Source organism: Mustela erminea, chromosome 17 (assembly GCF_009829155.1).
Source record: "Mustela erminea isolate mMusErm1 chromosome 17, mMusErm1.Pri, whole genome shotgun sequence".
Taxonomy (NCBI): Eukaryota; Metazoa; Chordata; class Mammalia; order Carnivora; family Mustelidae; genus Mustela; species Mustela erminea.
Genome location: NC_045630.1, coordinates 44764766 through 44792582, shown reverse-complemented (window position 1 = coordinate 44792582; position 27817 = coordinate 44764766). Strand labels below are relative to the sequence as shown.

Here is a 27817-nt window from a genome sequence, read left to right as displayed (position 1 = left end):
CAAGATCACCTAGATTAGGCTGGAAAAAAAGACACAGTGGGACTGAGCTCAGATATAGGTTAACGTTCAGAGGAGGAAGAGGAGCAGGGAAAGCAAGAGAGCACCATTATGGGAGCTTAAAGAAGTCCTGTCCGTATCCTAGGGCTGCTGTAGCAAAACACCATAGACAGGGGGCCGGCGGTGGGGGGCGGCAGGGGCGGATGCATGAACAACATAATTTGCTCCTAGGTCTAGAGGCTAGAAGGCCACGATCAAGGAGTTGACAGAGTTGGTGCCTTTTGAGGGGTGAGAGGGAGAATCTGTTCCATGCTTCTTCTCCCTTCTGGTAGTTTGCTGGAAATGGTTCACATTTCTTGACTTGCCAGGTGCATTACCCCAATCTCTGCCTTCATGTTACATGGTGTCCTCCTTGTGTGTTCATGTGTCATCATTCATGTGTGTCTGTGTCCATACTTACTTTGTATAAGGACATGATCATCCTGGGTTGGACCCATCCTAATGACTTCATCTTAACTTTGGAAGACCCTGTTTCCAAATAAGGTCACGTTCGCAAGTACTGAGGGATTAGGACTAAAACATCTTTTAGGAGGACACAGTTTGACCCACCACAGTCAAAGGATTGGACTTGGTAAACTCTTGGGGATCTTGATAAGGGCTGTTTGTTGTTGTTGTTGTCGTTTTCTTCAATAGGCCCATGCCCATGGTGGTGTTTGAACTCATGACCCTGAGATCAAGAGTCTGATGCCCTATCCACTGCGCCAGCCAGGTGCCCGGATAAGGTTGTTTTGAATGACTAGTGGGGACAAAGTTCACACTGAAGGCCACTGAAGAGAGAAGAGGTGCTGAGAAAGTAGAGACCATAACCATAGGTGACTGTTGGAGAAACTTTGCAGTAGTGGTACAGAAAGTTGAAGGGGCATGAACCTGGGAGAGTATTTAAATTTTCTTAAATTTTAATTATTTAAAGAATTATTTATTTTATTTTATTTTTAAAATATTTTATTTAGGGGTGCCTGGGTGGCTCAGTGGGTTAAAGCCTCTGCCTTTGGCTCAGGTCATGATCCCAGGGTCCTGAGATTGAGCCTCCCATCGGGCTTTCTGCTTAGCAGGGAGCCTGCTTCCCTCCTCTTCTTCTGCCTGCCTCTCTGCCTGCTTGTCATCTCTGTCTGTCAAATAAATAAATAAAATCTTTAAAAAATATATTTTATTTATTTATTTGAGAGGGAAAGAGAGAGAGCATGAGAGGAGAGAGGTCAGTGGGAGAAGCAGACTCCTTGCAGAGCACGGAGCCTGATGCAGGACTCGGTCCTGGGACTCCATGATCATGACCTGAGCCAAAGGCAGTCGCTTAAACAACTGAGCCACCCAGGGGCCCAAGAATTATTTATTTAAGAGAGAGAGAGAGAGAGCATGGGGTGAGGGGCAAAGGGAGAGGGAGAGAGAGAGAGTCTCAAGCAGACTCCCCACTAAGCATGGAACCCGATACCAGGCTTGATCTAAAGACCCTGAGATCACCACCTGAGCCAAAATCAAGAGTCGGACACTTAACTGACTGTGCCATCCAGGTACCCCAAGATTTTTTAATTTTTAAGACAGGTGATACTAACTCTGCATGTGAGTGCTCTAGAAGCCTGAGAGAGAAAATTATACAGGAAAGGGGCTAAGGGAGGCCAGAAGTCCTTTGGTAGACATGAAGGGGTAGGATCCAGGAGGCTGCTCTTCTTGTCATGGGACTGAAGGCAGAGTAGTGGGTCCAAAGGTAGGTAGATTGGTGGGCTTAGTGGTGGAAAGACGAGGTTGTTTATGTTCAATTGTATCTGGTTTTCCAATGAAGCGAGAGGTGTGATCTGAAGCTGAGAATGTGTGTTCATGGGAATGCTGGCAGTTGGAAGAATGAGCGTTGTGAAGCTGTCTTGGAGTGTAGGAGAAACAAAGCTACGTCAACCGCTGCAGGAGTGGCTGGCACTGATGAGATTTGTCATCACAAACACAAAGCAAGTCAGTGGACCCGGTTGAGTGCCTCCACAATGATTAACTCTAAGTGTGTAGACTCAGAATAAGTGGGTAGTTGGGTTTAACCAGGGTTGGGGTTTTGCCAGAGAAAAGCAAGAGTGTGAACGGTCTTTGCAAGGGGACCGCAGAATGCACGCTGAGGGAGGAGGGAAGTGGAGGAGGGTTTCTGGAGGTTGGCAAGTTGCCAAGAAGGATCCCAGCGCAGTGGGTTGCAAAGATGGGAGGTGGGAGCCACCCAAAGTGTGGAATACCTAGAAATAAGATTTTGGAGGTGGTACTGACTCAAAAAAATGATGTCAAAAGCGATATACCCTTTATATCAGGCATGCAAAATCTTTAAAAATCAACATAATTAACTGAGGTTTAAATCTTCTCTTTTGCCAAAGTCCCAGTCAGCTTGCCAGTCCAAGGACTTCTTGTTTTCACCCTCAGGCATGCAGTCATGGCAACACCTTGTTATCTCCGTGTCCAGAACTACCCTCTGTTTGCTTTCTACTTGATAGCAGGCTCGAGGAGGCTGGTTTACACTTTTCCTTTTGGGACTGATAATGCAAAGTCACGTATTCCTATAGTTTTTGATACTTTATGATTGTGGGGTTTTTTCTCCCTTTAGAACAACTTCCAAGGTGAGGACATATAGTCATATGTATTCAATGACTAGATGGGGAAGGGGAGGCTCATTCAAGAAAGATTTAAGAAATGTTTTTCAGGGGCATGTGGTGTTAATGACAAAGTTGAGAGTGGAAAGCAAAAGGCTTTAGCCATGAGGAAGATGATAGTTGTTATAAATTATGAATACTCTCCCATTCATTCAACAAACTATTGGTCACCTGTTGTGTGCAAGTCAACATGTTAGGTCAGGGGTTCCTAAACTTTTTGGTCTCAGGATCGCTTTTACACTCTTTTTTTTTTTTTTTTTAAAGATTTTATTTATTTATTTGACAGAGAGAAATCACAAGTAGGCAGAGAGGCAGGCAGAGAGAGAGAGAGAGAGGAGGAAGCAGGCTCCCTGCTGAGCAGAGAGCCCGATGCGGGACTCGATCCCAGGACCCTGAGATCATGACCTGAGCCGAAGGCAGCAGCTTAACCACTGAGCCACCCCGCTTTTACACTCTTAAAAATTATTGACGACCCCAAGGAACTTTTGTTTCTGAGTATTGTATTTATTAAGAGTGTTACTGTTTAAGAACTCAAAGCTGAGGAATTTTAAGTACTTATTAAAAATAATAAAGCGGGGCACCTGGGTGGCTCAGTGGGTTAAGCCTCTGTTTTCCGCTAAGGTCATGGTCTCAGGGTCCTGGGATTGAGCCCTGCAGTGGGGTGTGTGTGTGTGTGGGGGGGGTGTCTGCTCAGCAGGGAGCCTGCTTCCCCCTCTCCCTCTCCCTGCCTCTCTGCGTACTTGTGATCTCTCTGTCAAATAAATAAATAAAATCTTAAAAAAATAATAAACCCACTACATGTTAACATACTTTTAATGAAAAATTATTTTTCAAAACAAAAACTTATAGCAAAAGAGTGACTTTTAATGTCTTTAATGTCTGGCTTTTAAAAGAAAACAACTCCAATCTCCTATCTGTTTTTGCATTCCACCTGTTGTTGCCAGATCACTTATCATGTGTCCTCTAGAAGATACGTGCCCACTGCACACTCGTGAGAAAGTAAGACCTAAAAAGGAAAATAACAGCTCTGTATTATTCTGAACATGTTTTTGGCCTTTTAGGGCCCTCTGAAAGGGCCTTCAAATGGGATCTCTGGGGGGGCTCAGATAATATTTTGGGACCCACTGGGCTAGGTGTTGGGATACAGCCCTCAAGGAGCTGAGACCAGCAGGTAAGGACATAACAGGTATATATAGCGTAGCGTGTTAAGTCCTCACATAGTATATAATAACAGAATTCTAACTGGGAAGGTCCACAAAGGCTTCAAGAAGGAGCTGACATTTGAGATACACCTTGAAGCATGAGTACTTGCATAACAAGGAAGAAGAGGGCTTTTTCAGCTGAGAAACAGCGGGGGTAAAGGCAGGAAACAAGTCCAGTGTTCTAGAGGATGTGTGCATGAAGGGAAGTTAGAACGAGAAGGCTGGTAAGGTATAGTGGGCAGACAGGGTGTATCGAGCCTTTACTGTGTAGCAATAGGAAATAACTGTTAGCCCATAAATAATAGAGACTAGCTGATGTTTATGCTCCTACCCTATCCAGGTGTTAGAATTAGTGCTCTCTCCAGCATGTTGAAAGAGGAATTATTAGCCTCACTTGACAACCAAGAAACAGGCTTTATGTATTTAATTGGCATGCTTGGATTTCTTTTCTGTTATTAAGCAGACTCCTTTTAATATGTTTTTCTGAAGTTCTTAGGATTGAAAATTAGATATTTCCAGAGATATGAATAAGATAATAAGGGGTAAACCATAGAGACTGAGAACTTTTCAGATTCCTAGAAGGAAGTAGCTGTTCTTTGAACAGACCCACTGAAGCAGGAAGAGCCACTGGCTTCCTTCTGGCTCCCAAAAGATCTTTCTTCTGTCCCTAAGTAGTCAAAACTGCCATACTTCCTCTGCGATAGATATTTGACTTCAGAGGTGTCGATGAAAAACTTTTAGTAGAAATAAAGAAATGAGTTAAGACCAGCTCACAACAGAGAATCAAATATAGCGATTAAAATAATCAGACAAAATTTTTTCAGAGGATAATGGTCGGTGCGTCCCTCTTCGCCCGTTGTATTCTGCGGTTTTGGGGGGCTCAGGATACAAATAGGGCTTGAATGTGTTGCCTGCTGGGAAGCATTTGAGAGTCAACTATTCTGGGGCCTATGTTTCTTTCCTCCTCTGCAACTTCTGTTTGCCTCTCTGAAAGAGGACAGTCTGATAGGGACACTGCCTGAGAAACAGCTTTCACATCTTCGTGGGGGATGTTTGTGGGTTAGATACTGAGTTCTACGTCCTAGGCAAAGCTAAATAGTGATTCAGAAACCCCAAACCCGAAGGGGCAGGAATGCATACGAATGACTCGTTTTTCACTTTAGGTTTTGCACTCTTATTATTATTCACTCCGAATTATTAGTGTCTTAACACGAGACATGTACTTACACAGTATTGCCAATTTCTATTATACTAAGATCTCCCGCGGATGATCTCCTTAGCACTCAACATTACAGGAACCCCGATATATGCAAGTCAAAGGCAACTGTATACCCTAGGGTGTGTATTAGGCCCTTGAAAGGGCTTCTGGGAATTTTCTTGTCATCTCGGAACGTCCCCTTTCGCCCAGAAGGCAGAGCCGGGCGGGGGGACGCCGAGGCGGAGCGGTCTCCTAGGAGACCACCGGGGAACGAGTGCGCACGCGTAAAGCCTCGGCCCGGCTGATGCAACCTCCGGCGCGTGGTCTGGGTCCGCCGAGAGTAAGGAAGCCGACAGGGAGCCGCGCGGGACCAATCAGCGGCCGCTCGCAGGAGTCCGGAAAGGCCCGCCCGCCGGGGCTCTGCGAGTGACGTTGGGCGACGCGGGGCTCGTGGCGTAGCCAGCCGCTCTCCTTCCCTTCGTCCTCTTTCCGGTAGGTGTCCTGCTCCGCGCTGGCCCCGCGGCCATTTTGGTCTTCGCTGCCACCCGCGCCCACCTGCCCAGCTCTTCCGGGGTTGCGCTGCCCAGGGGCTTTTAAACGGCCCGTCCCCTCTGGCTAGTCGCCGCAGTCGCCGCGGGAGGGCTCTGTCTACGGTGGAGGAGCCTCGAGCGAACTAGGACACCTTCGTCCCGCCAGAATGAATGTCGCCTCCTCTGCGTCCTGCGCCTGCTGTTCCGGCCTGTGGTCCAACGCCCGCGGCGGAAGCCGCTTCCCCTTGTGGCTCTTCTCCTGGCCCGGGGATCGGCCTGGGACCCCGACTCCGCCGCGTGCCAAGGCCAAGACTGCGTAGACGTCTCCGGATAACGCCCGACCTGCAGCCCTCAGAGACTGCCCAGAACAAGGACATGGAGCCGGCAGCAGACGGATCGCGGCCGCGGCCGGGCTCCCGGTTCTGGCTGCTCTCCTTCTTTCCCCGGCGCTCGCAACCCAGCCCTTCCAAGTTGCCCACACCTTCTGCCCCGGAACACTCCGGGGACTCCAGACTGGCTGCTGCCCCCGAGCCCCAGGCTCGGACCGGCTACTGGATGAAGCTGCTTTCCCAGCTCTTCGCGCCACTCCCCGGCTTGCTTCAGAAGCTGCTGATCTGGAGCCAGCTTTTCGGCGGGTTGATTCCGACCAGATGGCTAGATTTTGCTGGAGGCTACAGCGCGCTCCGAGCCCTGAAGGCTCGGGAGGACCCGGACGGCCCCCCGGCGCAGAAATCTTTAAGGTCGCTGCGGCTCGACCCCTCGGACGACTCTGCCGCCAGTCCCCTCGACTGGCTGGAGGAGGGCATCCACTGGCAGTGCTCGTCCTCAGATCTAGAATTGGGACTCAAAGCCCAGGCCGGAGTTCTGCACCCCGGCGTGCACGCTTTTCTGTTAGAGCCGCAGCTGTGGGGGGCAGTGGAGCTGTTTCCGAGCGGCTTCCAAGGCCATCTGTGCTCTAACCGGGAACTTGGCTCTCCGCCCGCCGGCCCTCTAAACCGGCGTTTAAGCAGTTTCAGCGTCGTCTCCTATTTGTTGAAGCCCGCCTATCTGGGCTGCCTGCCCCGGGTGGGGCTCGTCTATCAGAACGGCGTGGGAAGTGGCGAGCCTGTTGATTTCCAGACCTTCAGCGCAGAGGGCAGCTGTCGCACTGAAGACCGTGATCCTCCCTACCCGCCAAAGGCGGAGATCGCTTGCCCCTCCCGGCAGGGACGTCCGCCTCTTTCTAAAGAGGGCCTGCCAGAAATCCACCATCTTCGCACGAAACGGCTGGAGTTCCTTCAGCAGGCCACCAAGGGGCAAGCGTTACCCACCCCAGACCAAGATCATGGCTACCACAGCCTGGAGGAGGAACAGAACTTGCTCCGGATGGATCTGAAATCCGGCGAAGATAGTCCCACGCTGTGTGTTCCCTCTGTTGGATCCCTTCCCGAAACCGCCCAGGAACCCACCGAAGGAAGAATCGCATCGTTGACTACAGAGGTTCCAGTCTCTTTGGAAAAGCCGGACCCCTTGGAAGGAAGGCTGTCTGGTGAGATACCAGTGGAGAAAGAGCCTGGAGAGGACCAAAGAAGTGTTGGGGACTCCTCAGACCTAGAAAATGACCTTCCCATTTCCACCAGGCCAGCTTGTAGTAACAGACTGATAGATTACATTTTGGGGGGAACATCCAGTGACCTAGAAGTGAGTTCTGACTCCGGAGGTGAGGATTGGGATGAGGAAGCTGAGGATGATGGTTTCGATAGTGACCGCTCACGCTCAGAATCAGACCTTGAACAGGACTCTGAAGGGCTTCACCTTTGGAACTCTTTCCAAAGTGTAGATCCTTATAATCCCCAGAACTTTAGGGCAACAATTCAGACTGCAGCCAGAATTGTTCCCGGAGACCCTCCTGACTCAGAGGAGGATTCGTCTGACAAGTCTGATGTGGAGAATTCTCCCCAGACTGGAAGCCTTCCCGAGTCTCCTGACCATAATTCTGGGGAGGAAGAGGACTGGGAATCTAGTGCAGATGAAGCAGAGAGTCTCAGGCTGTGGAACTCTTTCTGTCATTCCGATGACCCCTACAGCCTTCTAAATTTTAAGGCTCCTTTTCAAACATCAGGGAAAACTTGGAAAGGCTGTCGTGACTCAGAGAGGCCGTCTGAGCCTACTGTGGCCATTTCTGGTCGTCACACGGTATTATCTTGTGAGGTGCAGCTGTTAGGCAGCCGAGAGAGGGAAGGTCCAGACTTGGTACCGGGTGGGGTTCATTCTGGAGAAAGACACAAGCGTATCAAGAAAAAAAAGGTTGGTTTCTTTTCTTCTTTTTTTAATGTGCCTGATGACTTGTACTGTTTTGTTATGGTTAAATACGCTAACATGGCTCTCCAGGAGACAGAGTAGTGCATGTTTTTGAGGAAGGACTCTAACCTTGTGTACTTGGATTAAGAAGCGACACCGCCACCCCATCCCCACCTGACAGGCCCCCACTGCCTTCTTCCCTTCTATGGAACGTCGTCATTCCTCTCCAAATCGAAGTTGCTGGGTTATTGATGCTAGCAGAAAAGTGCCCTTTCCGTCTGGGTTTGTAGCTCTGGGTTTTATTCACAGGATTAACGGTGTCTTCATTCCTGTTAAGAGCCCAGTGGGATGATAGTACCAAGTAGCAAGTTTGCCATGAAAGAAGATGCTAATTTCAATATAAAAACTTTTGACATGAACATGATTTTGCTTGACGGTAAAAGAAAAATACAGAAAATAGTACTTCCGTTTCCTGAGAATGCAGTACTAGTTATCATTGGCCACTTACAGGTTAATAATCATCTGTAATGATGGTGGTTACCTATTTGGTTTATCTTGAGGACCTGCTTCCTGTACCTAAGCTAGTCTTAAAACTTCATGGAACATTTTACTCTTTCAACACCTTGTCAAGTTCATCTTATTTGGGGAGGTCATTAGAATTGCTTTATTTTTTCCCTCTACTATTTATTCAGCGAAAGTTGTTTTTTTAATTAAAAAAATATTTATTTGACAGAGGGAGAAGCAGGCTTCCCACTGAGCAGGGCTCCATTCCAGGACCCCAGGATCATGACCTGAGCCAAACAAGACAGCCACCCAGGTGCCCTTCAGTGAAAGTTATTAATTGGAGAGAAATTTCCCCCAAAACACAGGGTATCTTTTACTGTAGAGGGATTTTTTAAAGTTTCGTGTACACTTATTTGGAAAGAGAAAGGAGGGTAAATTATTCTTGACCTCAGATTCTGCCGCATCAGAAAGTTTCAGGTGGATAGTGCTGTAATCTATTAGCTCCAGATGGCCGGCTTAATGCTGTGAGAGTTCTTCCTGGGTAGAAAATATCTCTACAGGTGATAACCTGTGGAATTGGTCATGTTAATAATTTAGTTCACCCTTCTGTAAGTACTGTCATGAAAGATCTTTTTATTTGTAAGGGGACCCTGACAAAATGACCTGTTTGGTGAATAGTTTTAAAAAAACCTATTAGTGAATAGGTTGAAACCTATTAGTAAACCTGTAGGTAAACCTGTTAGTGAATAGGTTAACTTGTGGCCTGATGTAACATGGAGTGATGGAATGAGCGTGTGGTGTCTGGAGGCCTGTGTTCCCTCCTGCTGAGTGGGTAGGGCCAAGAAATTTGGGAAAACAGCCAGACCTGCAAAGTAACTTGACTTCTCATGGCCTCGATTCACTCGTTTATCTGTTGGGAATAATAATTATAAATGTGTGAATTATTGCATGATTTAAATGAGATGAGTGTGCAAAACTCCTAATTCATCACCTTGCCTTTAATTGGTAGCTGTTCAGGGACCTCAGGCCAGTCTCATGTTTCATTTTAGCTTGCTTATTGAGCAAAAATGGGATGAGTCAAGTAGATATGAGACTACTGATTGTGAACAAGAAGCAACATTTATAAAAGGTTATGTCTAAAATATGGTAGAATTATTTGGCAGCCTTTGACAACAAGTGCCTGTCTTGAGGTATGTGGGACTCATGGGTAGTGCTTGATTCTTAGAATGAGAATTAAACCGCCTGTATCAGTGACATAGTGCAGATTGTGGAGCCACACTCCGGGTTTGAATCCTGATCACGACACCAGAGGGAAGTGGTGTGGTTGGAAACAAGTTAGTTAACCTTACTTTCTTTACCTATCTGACGGAGGTGGCAGTAGTACAGACCGTTTAGGGTTGGTGTGAGGATTAAATGAGATAAAAATTGTGAAGTCCTCTGAAATGAGCCTGGCCTATGGTAAACATAGATAAATGCTGCTGTTGTTACTTACTTTAGTGACACAATGAGTGAGTAACTCTAGAATGCAATATCTAGTAAGATGTTACATACCTGCTAATTGTCCTCGAGGGCATTCCATGGCCTGATGTAAAGGGAATGAAAGGAGTAGGCCACGGTGGGATTAGCTGATGTAACTGTTGAACATATTTTAAAGCAAGTATTTACTTCTGGAGTTTGCTGTGTTCGCAAGAAATTTATTTATTTGTTTATTTGAGAGAAAGGCAGACTCCCCGCTGAGCAGGGAGCCTGATGTGGGACTCAATCCCAGGACCCTGAGATCATACCTGAGCCGAAGGCAGACGCTTAAGTAGCTGAGCCACCCAGATGCCCCTTGAAAAAAATTTCTATGGTAGAAATTAAGTAGGGATTAAAAGGGACTTTCATTCATTACATGAAATCCTATATTTAGTATTTACAGTATAGTAAATAAAATACAGTATTTACAATTGCATGTGTATACAGTAGTAGCAGATTGAGGAGGAATACAAAGAGATTTTCATCTCAACTAGAATGTCTCTTCTTTTAATATAACCTTAAAGATAGGTTAATTGGCTGTATTTTGTTTATTAGGTAACTTTTTCTATAGTCTGATTACAAAACTAATGAAAGAGTAACACTGTGTTTATGGTGCAGAAATTGGAAAGTACTGAAAAGTGAAATTGTATTTAAAAGGAAAAAGGAAGACTGGAAATTGGTGAAGATCTTGTTGAAACTTTTGTGCTGTTCTCAAAGCATTGACTAACGTTGACTAATAACTATTGTGAATATGTCTGAAAAAAATTTGGGTAACATTTGTCATTTTGGAAGAAGAGTGTCACAGAACGGTATTTTCCTAAGGATTATAAAAAAAAAAAGTCCAGCACTCATAACATCAGGAAATTCTCAGTTCCTCATCTGGATTCATTTTATTAACACCAAAAGCCAAGAGGAAGGAGGTGGGATGACAGAATGGCAAGAGGGAGTCGGGAATATGTGTGTGTATGTGTGAAGGAAATCAAGATGGAGTTTGTTCACTTTTTTTTTTTTTTTTGACTGAGATGCCGTCCAGTCAGAACTTCTTTTTTTCTTGTTACAGTTGAAACCACATGTTTCTGTAAGATACTTGGATATTTGATATTCTGAAAGAATTAGCATGAAGGGTTAATAACTTCAGTGATGATTTTAAGAGTGTAGAGCATGATTAAAATTAGTCTTTGTCTTTATAGGTAACCTTCCTTGAAGAAGTTACTGAGTATTATATAAGTGGTGATGAGGACCGCAAAGGACCATGGGAAGAATTTGCTCGGGATGCATTCAGGTTCCAGAAACGAATTCGAGAAACAGAAAATGCTATTGGATATTGCTTGACGTTTGAGCACAGAGAAAGAATGTTTAATAGACTCCAGGAAAGATGCTTCAAAGAACTTAATGCTTTCAAGCAATGTTAAGATGATTTGGTGGCCTCTAACTCATGCATACACTACCTCTTACTTGAGAGGTTTCTTTTAAAAACAAAAAATTGGCAGCTGTCCTTTTTTGTAGAGGATATGCAACTTGGATATAGTGACCTAGTTTAATGTGTTGTGTTTTTTTTGTTTGTTTGTTTTTGTAACCGATCTCACTCAGAGATGGGCCAGGTTTGAAGGCAAGCCCTGGTAATGATGAGATGGTGTGATTCCTAATCCTCCCTTTTTTGATTCAGTTGGATGTATTTTTCAATGTCATGTGCTTGCTGAGGTGTAAAAGACCTCTTAAGGTGAAATTTTACATTTTCAAAACCTTTTTCCTTGGGAAACAATATTTATAGGGTTCAAAGCCCATTTTCCATTCTAATTTTAATTCTGTGTACCTGTCTGAAAACTTTGGGCTCTTCCCACCCAACATTCTAAAGTTAATGGGTGTTTATGTTTTCTCTCTATATTTTTTTATTTCAGTGATGTGATCCTTCTAGCTTTAACGCTAAGAAAATAATCTTGTATATGCTATGGACTTAAATTATCTTGTGTTAACTTAGTCCCTTCTAAAAATGACTTTGGGTGAACATGTGTAGTGGGTTTTTATTTCTAGGTTAAATTCTACTTGAGATCTTTCTGAGGACCGCCACAAAACTTAGGTGTGCAGTACTTTCTGCTACCTTGGGAAAGCTGCATCTTTTTCTGCCAAATTTTAATGTCTCAACACGTTTAGCTTTTGTGCAGACTGTTTCTTGGAGAGGGCTCTGTGTATGTTATTGTCATTCCAGTTCAATGGCTCTTTGTATATTTCAACAGGCAGAATTTGTAAAAAAAACTCCAGAGAGTAATATTTGCATCATAGACATTTACTTTTTAAATTTAAAGGCTGAGAATTTTCCTAGGAAGAAACTAGGAGATTTCTCAGAGCGATTTGGTTTTGTTGTATATGCTGTCAACAGAAAACCAGTGTTATTAATCTCATGCTTCAGCACTGTCACTTTTAAAACCTGTCAGGGTGACACTATAAACTTGGAAAAGGGCACTTCTGAATTTTCCAGTTTGCAATGTAAAATACAGACTTCATCAATCTCCAAGTTTATTGTGTTCTACCAGTCGAGAAGCAATGACAAGGCCTAGACTTCCCGGAAAGGATGGTACTATAGACTTACGGTACTTAGAGACTTAACAAGAAAAAGTCCCATTTTTAGCCCAGAGTTTTCTTTTGAATTGAAGTTTTTGCAGTGGCTGGTTGTCCTTGGTGTCTTCAGTTAGCTCGACTTGGTGTGCTTCTGCTAGGCTGAGGTGTCAGTGCTGATCAGCTCCTTCCTGGTCTCTTTCCACCCCACGTGCTTCTTGTTGCAGGTAACGGAAAGCCTGAGTAGAACAGGTGACCTATGTTTGAACTTGTTTCATCGTGGGAACAAATTTTTTGTTAGAAGTGCTTGCAGAATTACTACCTCAGTTTACAGTCTACCTGGTCATTATTTTATTCCTATCTGGTTTGCTCTAAGAACCGCCTCCAATAATAATACCTATATTCGTACCTAAACACGCCAGGAGTACAACAGCTTGAAAACTGGTCAGATTGTGGCAGAGCCGGTGTACGGCGTGTGTGGTGCACCTCCAACTTTCGGGAATCCTAGGGAATGCTTTGGCAGAGTTCTGTTGTAAACTAGGAAAACAGGCTGGTTTTAAGCACCAACTGTGCCCGTTGGAAAGAAGGGATCATTTGCCTTGAAGAAAGCTTTCTGAAAATGGTACGGGCATTCTTTTGAAACCAGACTGAAGTACACTGTTCTAGTTCATGGCTGAGTCTGAAATCTAGCACCTCTGCGTATTTGAAAATAATGGGATAGCTTGGCACGTACTGGATTTTGGAAACTTGTTCCCTTGGAATCCACCCTCACTACCAAATGAGTAAAAGCTTGGTGAAGAATTCTCCCATTTACTACCCTCCTTTAAAGGAAGTGATCAGACAGTGACCGAAAGGACAGAAGGGGCTGTTTTTAAGTTGGACTGAAGGAGAATAAATTCTTGTCATTTCATCCCAATCCTAGTTGTTAGAACAAAGTTAAACTTGGAAGTTGTAATTGAACATTGTATACATTTAAAGTCTTAAAACAATGGTGCTTTAAGTATCAGTGTAGTATGTGAAAGGCTTTGTACAGACAGGTAAAATTTCCTTTTCTGAGTGTTGCAATGTGATAACAGCACCTCTCCATCTTCAACTTGAAATCAAACTCTCAGATTTTATTTTTGTATAATTTAAGGAAGGTGAATTTAGGGGACTAGAAGACTAAATTGGCTTCTACAGATCCAGTGATGTAAATGTAACCAGTTTGTTGGGATTTTATAGCTAAAATTATATTTGTGTATATAACTTTAACTAATCTGTAAATTGTAATAAATATATTTGCAATTATTAAATGTTACCTGATATTTTGGTTCAAGTTTATATTGCGTGTTTCCTAATATTTTACATTAGTTTTGGGCTTACTGAGCAGAATGTTCAGGGTTAAATCAGGTTTTCTTGTAGAAGCCCTCTAAACATAGAGGTGCCCAACAAATTGCTGTGGTTTAAAAAGGTTATGTGACATGTAAATTGCATCCTGGCTTGTTGAAGGGGAGGAGTTTTAAGGGGATAAATAGGATTGCAAACCACATTTTTTTAAAAGGTTTTATTTATTTATTTGAGATAGACAGCACAGCCCAGAGGAGAATCAGAGAGAGAGAGGGAGAAGCTGACTCCAGCCTGAGCAAGGAGCCCAACCTGGGGTGCGATCCCAGGACCCTGAGATCATGATCTGAACCGAAGGCAGACGCTTAACTGACCAAGCCACCCAGACACCCCTGAAAACAACATTTTTAAAAAAAAGATTTTATTTATTTGACAGAGACAGTGACAGAGGGAACACAAGTTGGGGGAGAGAGGGAGAAGCAGGCTTCCCACTGAGCAGGGAGCCCCATGTAGGGCTGGACTCAAGGATCCGGGGATCATGACCTGAGCTGAAGGCAGCTGCTGAAAACCACATTTTAATAGAAAGGAGATTGGGTTCTTAGAGTATGAAATACCCTTAGAGACTGGGGATTTGATTCCAGAATTGGCCCCAGCCGTCCACTTCTGCAGAGAAAAGAGTAGAATAGAGTATTCACAGAGCAGTAAAATAAATTCACATGCTGGGCTTAGCATAGTATTCCCCCCAACATTTTAAAAAAGATTTTACTTATTTGAGACAGCTTGTGAGTGGGGATGGAGGCGGAGCGAGAGAAGCAGACTGCCTGCTGGGCAGGGATATTGACACACCATCCCAGGACTCTGGGATCATGACTGAGCCACCCAGATGCCTCTAGCATTTCTCTTAAGGAGCAGGTAAACAAACTTTTTTCTAGTTGGTGCATTATTATTAATGATAACCATGGTATTGTAAATTGTGGGCAGGGATACTGACACACCATCCCAGGACTCTGGGATCATGACTGAGCCACCCAGATGCCTCTAGCATTTCTCTTAAGGAGCGGGTAAACAAACTTTTCTCTAGTTGGTGCATTATTATTAATGATAACCATGGTATTGTAAATTGTGGGCAGGGATACTGACACACCATCCCAGGACCCTGGGATCATGACTGAGCCACCCAGATGCCTCTAGCATTTCTCTTAAGGAGCAGGTAAACAAACTTTTCTCTAGTTGGTGCATTATTATTAATGATAACATGGTATTGTAAATTGTGGTGTACTGCCATTTACGATGTTGCATAAATGTGACGGTAGCATCAGAAAATTCAAACTTTGGGGACGCCTGAGTGGTTCAGTTGGTTAAGCCGCTGCCTTTGGTCAAGTCATGATCCCAAGGCCCTGGGATTGAGTCCCACATCGGGCTCCTTGCTCAGCAACGAGCCTGCTTCTCTCGCTGCCTCTGCCTGCCTCTCTGCCTGCTTGTGTGTACTCTCTCTATCTCTGGCAAATAAATTAAAAAAAAAAAAAAAAAAGGAAATTCAAACTTTGTACCCTGAAAAAAGACAAACATTTTGGTTATAACAATCCTATTAATGGATTAAGGCATAATAGCATTCTTCATTTAGGTACTTGGATCTTTTTAGCTAATGAAGAAAAATTTGTTAAAGATTTATTTCTGAACTGGAAGGAAAGAAACATAATTGCAAGTAACAACCATTTAGTACAAATTGAATTGACAGCCCCAGGTTATACTTTTGTTACCATCTTGGGGTTAATGTAAGCAAATTTGGCTATCTCTCTCCAGGAAGATTTATGAATATAGCCATATTCACATCAAGCCAGATTTATTGCTGTGACTCTGATATATAGAAATTGTGCCTTTTTTTTTCTACTTAAAGAGAAAGTTTAAAGCAAATACTAATTGCTGACCTCAAATTTTGACAGCTACAGATTTAGGAATTTGCTGGTCTCATTTGGAGACTTCCTTTGGATCCCCTCTACCTTTTAAAAATAAAAGAAAATATTCAATTTTTTTCTCACAAAAAATGTTATTTATAAAAGTAATATAGAAATCTATAAAAGCATTCTTACATTGTTAAAGAAGTGTGCTGCCCAGGGTACCTTTTTTTTTTTTTTTTTTTCTTTTAGGACTTTTATTTATTTGACAGAAAGATCACAAGTAGGCTGAGCAGCAGGCAGAGGGGAGGGGAAGCAGGTTCCCTTCAGGGCTCGATCCCAGGACCCTGAGATCATGACCTGAGCCGAAGGCAGAGGCTTAACCCATTGAGTCCCCCAGGTGCCCCCACAGGGTACCTTTTTGAGGTGAGAGACTTATTTTTATATGTCTAGAGAGGTTTTGATATTTTTCATTTTAAGGATTTTAACACAAAGGTTAGTTGTTTGGAATCCTTCTGTATTGGTAATTAGGATCTTTTCCTTATGGACTCAGTTGAATGCTTTGTGATGTATACAAAACATCAGTCTTTTTCTGTCTGAATTTGCTCTGGGGAGGCTAAGTTTGTGTGGGTCACTTGTGACTTTAAAATACAAAGTAGCAGGTTACCAAAATCTATAGCAATAGGGGGAACAAGTGGATAAACAGATCCTTTCTAATCCTGTTCACTTTGAGGGTTCATCAAGCAAGACTTACATTGTTTTCAATCAATATATTTTAATTACAAGTTTGCTATCAGGGAATTTAAAGAAGAAACTATTGTACACATGTGGTGGAGAATAGGGGGGCAGAAGTGGAGGTATCTGTCACTGCAATAAATTGAGTTGCATCACTGTTTTACCATGAGCAGACTCAATCTCACCAGGAAAGATAGGGGAAACTAGGTTTATGGAAAGCGCGGTGTCTGAACCGTGGGAAAGATCCCTCTGGGTCTGATGAGGACAAGGTTTAGAAAGCCGAGCTACAAGGGGCAAACTTGGGAGTGATTTATCAGGTCTTGGGTGTTTTTTGCTTTAAAAAAAAATTTTTTTTTTAAATTTTTAAGATTTTATTTATTTATTTGTCAGAGAGAGAGAGAGCCCAAGCAGGGGGAGCAGCAGGCAGAGGGAGAAGCAGGATCCCCGGTGAGCAGGGAACCTGATGTGGGACTCTATTCCAGGACACGGGAATCAGGATCTGAGCCCAAGACAGTCACCCAGTCGGTTGACTGAGCCACTCAGGCATTCCCAGGTTTTGTTCTTTTATTATTTTATTTTATTTTATTATTACTATTTTTTTTAGTTCCTCTCACCCCCAGGGGCTCCTCAACCTGGGGCAGTTTTGTTATTTCAATCTTTTACTCTTTCCTTTGTCTTAGTACTTTCCTTTTCTCCGTCTCCTCCTGCCTTTGCTGAATATATATATATATATATATATATATATATATATATATATACATATATATATACATACTGTTCTTTTGTAGATCCTTCTCTAGAAGATGATAGGGACCTCCACAGCAAAAGAACAGAACAGCACAATTTCCCAAGGTGTGCATTCATTAGAGCTACTATCCTCCAAGAGGAAGAAAGAACCTCACAGAGTTCTTAACTCTCTCCAGAGCTTGCTGTATACTTTCCCACCAGAACCTTAGGTTGCCATGTATGTGGTTTGGGACAGGATTCATTTTCAGAAATATCCCAAAGGTGTTCAGGGTCAAGGAAAAAGGTGATGGTAAAGCTGCAGGTAGTGTGCTGCTTTGAGTTAAACCTGCTTTGCTTTCTTTCTTTCTTTTTTTTTTTAAGATTTTATTTATTTATTTGACAGAGAGATCACAAGCAGGCAGGCAGAGAGAGAGGGGGAAGCAGGCTCCCTGCTAAGCAGAGAGCCCGATGTGGGGCTCGACCCCAGGACCCTGAGACCATGACTTAAGTTGAAGGCAGAGGCTTAAACCACTGAGCCACCCAGGTGCCCCTGGTTTCTTTTTAAGATCTTTTTTTTTTTTTTTAAAGATTTTATTTATTATTTATTTGACAGACAGAGGTCACAAGTAGGCAGAGCAGCAGGCAGAGAGACAGGAAGAAGCAGGCTTCCCGCTGAGCAGAGAGCCCGATGCGGGGCACCCCTAAGATCTTATTTTTAAGTAATCTCTACACTCAATGTGGGGCTCAAAGTCATAACCCCGAGATGAAGAGTCAGTCGCATGCCCCACCGACTGGCATCCCCCAAGCCTGCTTTTCTTGATGGAGTTCATACATTGGCTCTGCAGGCAAAAACCAGAGAGGAGGCCCCCAGAAGTTTGGAAAACTCATGGATATTTATTCTGGAAGGTGGTCTTTATCTTTATTATTTATTTATTTAAAGATTTTGGGGCACCTGGGTGGCTCAGTGGTTTAAAGCCTCTGCCTTCGGCTCAGGTCATGGTTCCAGAGTCCTGGGATCGAGCCCTGCATTGGGCTCTCTGCTCAGCGGGAAGCCTGCTTCCTCCTGTCTCTCTGCCTGCTGCTCTGCCTACTTGTGATCTCTGTCTGTCAAATAAATAAATAAAATCTTAAAAAAAAAAGATTTTTATTTATCCATTTGAGAGAGCAGAGAGAGAGACAGAGAGAGAGAGGAAGAGAGAAAGAGAGCATGGCAGCGGGAGGGAGGGACGGAGGGAGAGGGAGAAGCAGACTCCCTGATGAACAGGGCACAAGATGGGGAGCGCAATCCTAGGACCTGGAGATCATGACCTGAGCTGAAGACAGATGCTTAACTAACTGAGCCACCTGGGTGTTCCGATTTTTTTTTTTTAAATACAGGTTTTTGTTTTTGTTTTTTTTAAAGATTTTATTTATTTATTTGACAGAGAGAGATCACAGGTAGGTAGAGAGACTGGCAGAGAGAGAGAGAGCGGGAAGCAGGCTCCCTGCTGAGCAGAGAGCCCGATGTGGGACTCGATCCCAGGACCCTGAGATCATGACCTGAGCCGAAGGCAGCGGCTTAACCTACTGAGCCACCCAGGCGCCCCCCGATTTTTTTTTTTAAGATTTTATTTATTTATCAGAGAGAGAGAGGGGGAGAGAGCGAGCACAGGCAGACAGAATGGCAGGCAGTGGCAGAGGGAGAAGCAGGCTCCCTGCTGAGCAAGGAACCCGACGTGGGACTCGATCCCAGGACGCTGGGACCATGACCTGAGCCAAAGGCAGCTGCCCAACCAACTGAGCCATCCAGGCGTCCCACCGATTTTTTTTTTTAAGTAGGCTCCACGCCCAGTGTGGAGCATGGGACTTAAAAAGTCAGGACCTGGAGCTCAAGAGTTGAATGCTTAACTAACTGAGGCACTCAGGCATCCCAGGAATGGTTGCCTTTAAAAACATTTCATTATGAGGGGGCACCTGGATGGCCCAGCTGGTTAAGTGTCTGCCTTTGGCTCAGGTCATGATCCCAGGCTCCCTGCTCACTGGGAGTCTGCCTCTCTCTCTGCCCACCCCCACTAATGCTCTCTCTCTTGCTCACTCTCAAATAAGTAAATAAAATCTTCTTAAAAAAAATTTCATCATGAGAAGATGAGCTCGTCTTTGGATCTCAAAAGCACCTCCAAGAGACCTCTCACTGACCTATCCACAACCCTTTCTTTCCCTCTCACTTTACCCTTTTAAATTATGTTCATTTTGACCTCATCTTGGCAACATCTGCACCTGTTCTTGTGTGTGCCTCCGTCATTAATCAGTAAATGCTGTGAGGGCAGGGATCTTGTGTGTTGTGTGTCTTGTTTACAGGCCTAGAGCCTAGAACTGTAGATATACAACAAAGATTTGAATGGGTTAATCACATTTTTTTAAGTTTTTTTTTTTTTTTAGGGGGCACCTGGGTGGCTGGGGTTCAGGTTGTGGTCTCAGGGTCCTGGGATTGAGCCCCCGCATCGGGGAGCCTGCCTCCCTGCCACCCTCTGCCTTCTTTCTGCCCACTTGTTCTCTCTCTCTCTCTCTTTCTGTCAAATAAATAAATAAATCTTAAAAAAAAAAGTTTATTTTTTTTAGTAATCTCTACACCCAAAGTGGGGTTCAAACTCCACAGCCCCAAGATCAGGAGTCACATGCTCTTCCTACTGAACCAGCCAGGTGCTAAGAATTAATGACTGTCCTAAAGTCACCTTTCATACAGCCTTTACTGAGATTACATCAACCCAGCCATGTCTGATTAGATACAAATGTGCCACGATCGTAGCTGATACCGAATCACGGAACCGAAAGGTCTTTACAGAGAACTTGCAGTAAGCTCTACATTTGCAGAATGTAATTACAAATTTCAACCCGGCTAGGGATACCACATCAATTAATTCGAGTCTCATTAATCAGGTGCAGGTTAACTTACGAATTTCATATGTGAGCAAATCAGCTGAGACGTTTCTTTTCCAGAATTAGTATTCTGTATTAATACCAAAGTATTAATACAGCACTGGCAGCTTCGGTTCTATTCATTGGTAGCCAAAGATCAGCGGCGGGTTTCTCGAGATGCTCCGTTGCGTCCACTAGATGGCGCTACCATCTCGGCGTGGCGGACGGATCCCCGTGATTAGTAAAGTGACGGCTCTTGCTCCCTTGGAGGTCATTCCCTGGGTGTGTAAACAAGCTGGAGAAATGCCCTGCCCACGCCAGGCCTGCCCGTGGTGACTCCACCTTTATGTGGTAACCGTCCTTTCTGTGAATACTGTTCCTTAAGGGAGAACCACGATTTGTAGCTGGACACAAACAAGTACATTGCTCCTACTCTCCATGGAGGGAGGATAATTAGGACATTGGGGGTGAAATGGTAGAGGCAGAGCTACGGATGTTTGTTGGGTTTTCTGGGTCGGGGGTTTGACAGTGAGGGCTTCATCTCCCTCAGTTATCTGCTCAGCATTCCGCTGTCTCTTGCATTCCTGTGAACCTGGGCAGTCATACTCAGGGCGCGGAGAGAGAAGGTGCCACATTGCCTAAGGTATGGCGAGTCACTCTGTCTGATCACGGAGTCCTCGTACATGGGACTGGCTTGGAAGGAGAGAAAGATCCTAAAGAACTGCTGGGCTGGGGTCTCCTGCTGTTCTCTGTGTCCATCTTGGAGCTGGTAAGCCGAGGTCCCGTGCCTATCCCAGACTGTTCTTTGGTAAGCTGGTACTGGCCCCAGGGGCTGCCCCCAGGGCCCTTCCGGTGTGCGAATGGAAGGCCCTTGTGTGTGTGCATACAGTTTTCCTCTACCTGCCGTGGCTGCCCCACCTTTCAAGTCTATTATAGTGGTGCTTTTTCTGCCTTTTGTTTCTGCTTGATTTGACTGAGTAGGAAGCATAGGAGGTGTTTTGTTTTGGGGGGGTATTGGAGGTAGGGTTTTTTGGTACCTTCAGGAATTTACAGAGGGGTTTTTTTCTTTTGTTTTGTTGATTTCCGATTGCCCCATGTTTTTAGACACCTGCCTCTGAACAGCTATGACCTTCCCCAAGACAACCTGCTGTGAGTCACAGCGTGATCAGCCTGGGGGGTGTGGCCCAGTAATGCCTGAGAGATGGTAGTTTTTTTAGAAGAATATTGGCTTACAGAAGACAGGTCCTGCTGGGAAGTCAAAGGGCTGAAGCAGGTGCATGTACTTGCAGTTAATTTCCCAGGTCATTTCAGGTGGGATGACAAGTTCCGCTGGTGTCCCTTCTTATGCCTCCCAGCTGGCGTAGACCCCTTCAGGGTCCATTGGGAATATTTACCTTCCTTGATCAGGTTTCATCCTCCCCCTAAAGGCTTCCCTGATGATGACTCCATCTGTGTTTCCTCACGGAGTTTATTACATTGTTTTCAGTGTCACAGCCCCCTGTCCCCTTTCCTCTCACTGTTCATGTCACACTGAGTTGTAACTGTTTGCATTTCCATTTCTTCCTGCAGACGGTCCCTTCTTTGCTGGAAGGGTCCTTAGCATCCTAACCAGAATGTCTTAGGTGCACAATATACTTTGCTTTAACTCCAGTGACAGTTTCCAGAGCCACCTTCTCCCAGCGGACAGTCTCCCCGCCAACATACACAATTAAGTAATGTGTTGATTCGGGTGTTTCAAAAAAGTAATTAAATGTGTGGAAAGCTCTATCTTTGGTGCATACATCATGCTTATTGATAGTACTTGAGATGTTTTTGAGAAGCTAGTACTACTAGTGGTGACTTTAAACCTATGGTTTTAAATCATTTGATGTCATGTCTTCATTACTAACCTTTCAAGTGACAGCATGAGGTTCATTGAAACTCGATCAGTCATGAAATGCACTTCCTCATTGGGTAAAATAGAGCATTTCAATTATGCAAAAAATGTTCCCTCATGCTCTCCCCGCCTCCCCCCCCCCCCCCCCCCCCCCCCCGCCCAGTAAGATCTATGTGCAACGTGGGGCTTTAACTCAAGACTCTGAAATCCACAGCTTCATGCTCTATGGACAGGACCGAGCGAGCCAGGTGCCCCTCCCTCATACTCTCCTATTCAACCAGCCCAACAGCTTTTGGCAGCCAATGATCTGCTTTTGGTCACTATTTTACCTTTTCTAGAGTTTCATAAAAATGGCAGTTTACATACAGTTATGTACCCTTTTGTGTCTGGCTTGCTTAATCTGGTGTCCTACTTTTGAAATCCCTTTCTGGTATTGGGTTTATTGGTCATCCACCCTTTAAACTGCTGGCCAGTATCTCAGTGTATGAGCTCACCACAATTCATTCATTCATTCACTAGGAGGTGGACAGTTGGTTTGTTTACAGTTTGTGGCTATCGTGACTAAAGCTGCTGTGAACATTGCCATACAAGTGTTTCTGTGGACACACATTTTCAGTCCTTTTGGATGAATGTAGGAGTGAGATGGCCGGATCATATGGTAAGTATATGTTTGACCTTATAAGGAAAGCACTTCCAGTTTCCCACAGTGGCTGTACCACTTGGCAGCGATGGACCCACGTGCTTCCTACCACTTGATATTGTAAGTCTTTTGAAGTTTAGCTATTCTGGTGGGTGAATAGTGGTAATCTTACTCTAGTATAAATTTGCATTTCCTTGATACTTAATGGTATAGAGCATCTTTTCACATGTTTATTTGTAATAGCAAATATCCACCTTGGTGGTGATCTTAGGTTTATTTTATTAGCCAAGATTTTATGTGTGTGTGTGTGTGTGTGTGTGTGTGTATTTGGGGGCTTAGATAGAAAGCCCTTACCATGTATATGTTTTGCAAATATTTTCTCCCAGTCTCCCTTTACATTTTCCTAATAATGTCATTTAAGGAGTCCAGTTTATCGATTCTTTTTTCCACAGTCCGTGCTTTTTGCGCCATTTCTCAAAACTCTTTTCCTAATGCAAGGTTACAAATATTTTTGCTAACCTTTTCTTCTAGAAATTTTATAGATTTAACTCTGATATTTAAGTCTATGATCCATTTAAAAAAATAGATTTATTTAGTTTTAGAGAGGGTGAGAGAGAGCGTAAGTATGGGGAAAGGCAGGGGGAGAGGGAGAGAATCTCAAGCAGACTCTGTGCTGAGCTTGGAGCCTGACGAGGTGCTCCATCCCATGACCCTGAGATCATGACCTGAGCTGAAACCCAGAGTTGGACGCTTAACTGACTGAGCCACCCAGGTGCCCCTACAATCCATTTTGAGTTAACTTTTGTATATGGTATGAAGTAACAGTTGAAATTCATGTTTCTGCATATAGATAGTCAACTGCTGAAAAGACTATCCTTTCTCCATTGAATAATCTTGGCATATTTAAAAAAAATTAGTTGACTATATGTTTGGGTTTATGTCCGGACCCTCTTTTTTACTGATTTGTATCTCTGTCCTTACATGAACACCACACTGTCTTGATTACTATAACTTTTTGGTAAATCTTGGAATCACTTTTTCCTTTTCTGAAATTGTCTCAGCTCTCCTTTGCATTTGTATTCAAATTTTAGAGCCAGTGTATGAATATTAATTCTACCAAAAAAAAAAAAGGCTGCTGAGTTATTGAATGGGAGTACACTGACTTTAGAGATTAATTTAAGTAGAATTGACCACTTAATAATACTGACTCTTCTGATTCATACTGCATTTATTTGGCTCTTTTGAAAGTTTTCTCAGCAGTGTTGTGTACTTTTCAAAATACTGATCTTGTACATATTTTGTCCCTAAATATTTCTCTTTTTGATAATATTATAGAGTATACTTTTTAAAAATTCAATGTCTAGTTCTTTACTACAATTAATATATGGAGATGTAATTTTTGTATATTGGTCTTGTATCCTGTGACCTTAAGGTTTTATACATTGATAATTAGATCTTAGAGTAAATAAAATCTGTATGCCTTTTATTTCTTTTTTTTCTTGTATTACTGTGCCGGCTAGGATATTTAGTACATTGTTGAATAGAAATGGTGAGAGCATAGTCTTGCCAGTAGGATTGGTGTTTCCTTTTCTTTCATTCCTAGTGTTTGTAATTTATGTCTTTTCTCCTTCTCCTTTTTATTTCTCATCAGTTTGGCTAAAGGTTTATCAATTTTATTGATCTTTATAAAGAACCAGCTTTTGGTTTCATTGATTTTTCTCTATTATTTTGCTGTGCGCTGTGTTCCAGTCCACTAACTTCTGATTTGTAGTCCATTTCCTTCTTTCTGCCATGAATTACGTGATCTATTTTATATATCTCGATTTACAGATGCAGAACCTACCCAAGGTTACACAGCTCGGAAGAATGCCCGAGAATGGGCACTTACACCCAGCCTGGCTCCGGCAGTCCCTGCTGCTCTCCTTTCCCCAACTCTTCATAGATGAGATGGAGATAGGGTTAGAGTTCGAATAAATGAGTACTCTTAATTGGGTACATGCTGGGGAAAGGGAGCAATGAAAGGGTAGGGGGCCAAAGGACATTTTGAGTAGGAAAAACAGCTTTAGGGAAAATGTAAAAAGGGAAGAATATAGAAAGCATGTTGGGGGAATGGCTAAGAGGCGAGTCAAGCAGGGTATGGGTTGTACGGGATGGAGAAATGTCGTGGAGGGTAAAGTTGTTACTCTAAATGGTAGAGTACTTTGAAGGTCATGCTAAAATTTGATCTGTTTCATTCTACATGAGACAAGCCAGCAAGGTAGTGACATGGTCAAACTTGTTCCTTTGGATTACCTCTTGGGTCATTGGGTGGATGGATTGAGCTGAGGAGAAGCTAGAATGGATCAAGTGGAACGGTCTTCTACAAGTATGGATATGAAGTAATGAGCTCAACCAGAGGTACGGTTAGACCGGAAGGGAGGAGTTATAGAGGTATTAAGAGTTGGCAGGACTCAGAGGCTGATTAGATAAAGGGAAAGGAGAAATTATAGATGTGTCATCTTTCCTATCTCTGGTAACAAAGAGGAGGGTGATGTTATTAATTGAGCTAGGGAATTCTGAAAGAGGAGTAGGTTGGTGGAGGGAGATGTAAGAACTCTGCTTTACATGCATAACTGATCATTTTTAGCATCTTCTCCATCTGCAGGAAGCAGCCAGTTGAGCCATCTAAGGGAGATTCTGTAGGGCAGTTCCAGTGGAGGAGGGAAAGAAAGGAATGGTTTGGGTAAAGAGAGATGGAATTCACAGACCAAAAGCAGGTTTGGAATGATTTCCCTGAGCAGAAAATAGCATGGAGGTTTGGAGAGGTCTTAGGAGTAGCTTGGATCAGCACTTGGTTCCCCTATCAAAACCCCTATCAACTACCCTATCCAAATTTTCTCCCAGGTCTAAGCTTGGTCAAGAATCAGCTGACCCTTCAAGGAGCTGTGAAGGCTTGAGCCAGGAGCATTATGGGAGGTGGCCAGGGTGGAAAGAAGATTAAAGGATCCCTCCTAGATCTTTCAGACTCCTGGGAGCTCCTTATGACTCTAGAGGCTGGAGGAGTGGCTCAGGAGTGATTGAGATCAAATCTCCTGGCACCCTCGTGGGATGAGGACCCAGAGCAGATCACATTTTATTTAAAATAATAAAAGATTATGGGGTGTCTGTTTGGCTCAGTCAGGTGAGCATTCAACTCTTGATCTCAGGATCAGGAGTTCAAGCCCCACGTTGGGTATAAAACTTTGTTTAAAAAATGAGAGGAAAAGAAAACATTATGACATTTCTTACTCCCCAGCATACTCATAAGTGTTAGGACTACTCAGTTTAGAAAGTTTGATTTATGTATCTGTCTCTCAGTAAACCATAAACTCCTAAAGATTCACTGGGCCCAGTGCCTAGCCAGAGCTTGGCTGACTCTCATTAATTTGTCCATTCAGTGTCTTTTATGAACACAGAGAGAGAGACCCTGTACTGTGGTTGAGTATTCTTTTATTCATCAGAGATTTACTGAGTACTTACTGTGTGCCGAGCCAAGAGCAGAGAACACAGATGTGAACAAGACTGGCAAGGTCTTTACTCTCAAGCTTACGTCTTAGATGGGGGAGTTGATATACACAAACAAAAAAATGGAACAAGATAGCATCAGGTGGTGATGCAAGCCTTGAAGATAATGGAAGAGAAAAATCTGATAGGGAGAAACTTGGGGAATGACTCTGGACATATTCATGAGGGTAACTTTGACCTCATACCTGAATGGTAGGAGGGAGTGAATCATGAGGTGATTGGGGGAAGGGAGGGTTGGGAAGAAGGGGGAGTGAACTAGGAGATGATAGTGGATGGGAGTCAAGGGCCAGATCATGTAGAGCTTACAGAAAAAGGAAATTCTAAGTGTAATTGGAATGTTTGATCTGGTAGATATGTGGTGCTATAATCATATTTTCTCTTTGTGAAGATCCTCTGGCTCTTGTATGAAAAATGAGTGGGCCAAATGAGGAAGGAAGGAGACCAGATGAACAGGGTATTGGGAGGGTCTAGGTGGGACATGATGGAGGCTTGGTCCAGGTGATGGTGGAGGTGGAAAGAGGGTATATCTGGATGGAGGTCCAGCCAATTGGACATAGAATGTGAGATAATGGAGGAGATCTTGGGTGACTCCTGGGTGAGATCATCAACCATCTTGGTTTGCCTGAGACTGAGGAGTTTCCTGGAACAGGGTTTTCAGGGTTAAAACAAAGACAAGTCCCAGGGAAACCAGGACAGGTGGTCACACTACTCCTAGGTTTGGGGGCCAAGCAATGAAGTGATTATTGATTGTGCTGTATACTGAAATAAAGAGCACTCCAGGAGAACAGATTTGGAGCCATACATCAAGAATTCTAACATCCATGTGGAGGAGCGGACAACTGGGTATATGCATCTGAAGCCCAAGGGAAAGGTTAGATTCAAATAGAAATCTGGGAGCCAGCAGCCTGTAGATGGAATTTAACACAGTGGGGGAGATCACCCAGGGAGAGTGTGTACGTAGAGTACGGAATCAGGTTGAGGGTGAAATTTGGATTCTCCCAACATTTTGAGGTTAAGCAGAAGGGAAGCAGTTATGCAAGAGATTAAGAAGGAATAGGCAGTGAAGCGGGAGGTAAACCAGGAGAATGTAGTATCGTGAAAGCCTGGAGGAAAAAAAAGAGTTTCCTGAAGGTCAGAATGGCCAAATATTGCTCAGTACAATGAATACAAAAAAGTGGACTTAATAAAGACAGTCCCTGAGAGACAGAGAGAGAGAGAGAGAGAGAGAGAGAGAGAGAGAAACCAAGAAACAGACTCTTAACTACAGAGAACAAACTGGTGGGTTACCAGAGGGGAGGGGGCAGGGGGTGGGTGAAACAGTGATGTGTCCTGATGAGCGCAGGTGATTAAAATAAAAACAGGAAAGGAAGGGAGGGAGACTGTCCGTGCTCCCAAGGAGTTCTAGTCTTGTGGGGCGACTGAAAGTCCATTGCCATACAGGGATGACCAGCACAGGATGCCGGGCAAGGACGGGGGACTCCTCTCTAGGCTGCACCTTGCAGGAGAGTGGAAAACAAGAGCCGACAGAGGCGGGTTCTGCAGGCGGAGAACCCCCCGCTTCCCCGCACAAAGGCATGGGCCACTGTAGGGGTTTCTGGGACGGCTGGGGGAACAGACAGTGGGTACCCAGGGCAGGGGTCCAGCTGCCAAACGCATCACCCAAGATGAGATCCCTAAAGCGTCTGTTGGACTTCGTGAGCTGGAAATAAGTGCTTATCTTCATAAGCACT

General features: G+C 44.0%; 1 protein-coding gene across 2 annotated transcripts; it reads left to right on the top strand.

The window, feature by feature from the left end:
- Positions 1-5536: 5536 nt before the first annotated feature.
- PPP1R15B (protein phosphatase 1 regulatory subunit 15B) lies at positions 5537-13774 on the top strand. 2 transcript variants are annotated; one of them, XM_032319154.1, is made up of 2 exons: positions 5537-7130; positions 11092-11216. In XM_032319154.1, exons 1-2 carry the CDS (start codon positions 5774-5776, stop codon positions 11103-11105), a joined length of 1371 nt encoding a protein of 456 aa, XP_032175045.1. In that variant the 5' UTR covers positions 5537-5773; the 3' UTR covers positions 11106-11216. The 2 variants fall into 2 exon arrangements, with proteins under 2 accessions (XP_032175045.1, XP_032175044.1); XM_032319153.1 differs by having other exon boundaries at positions 5540-7888; positions 11092-13774.
- Positions 13775-27817: the final 14043 nt, after the last annotated feature.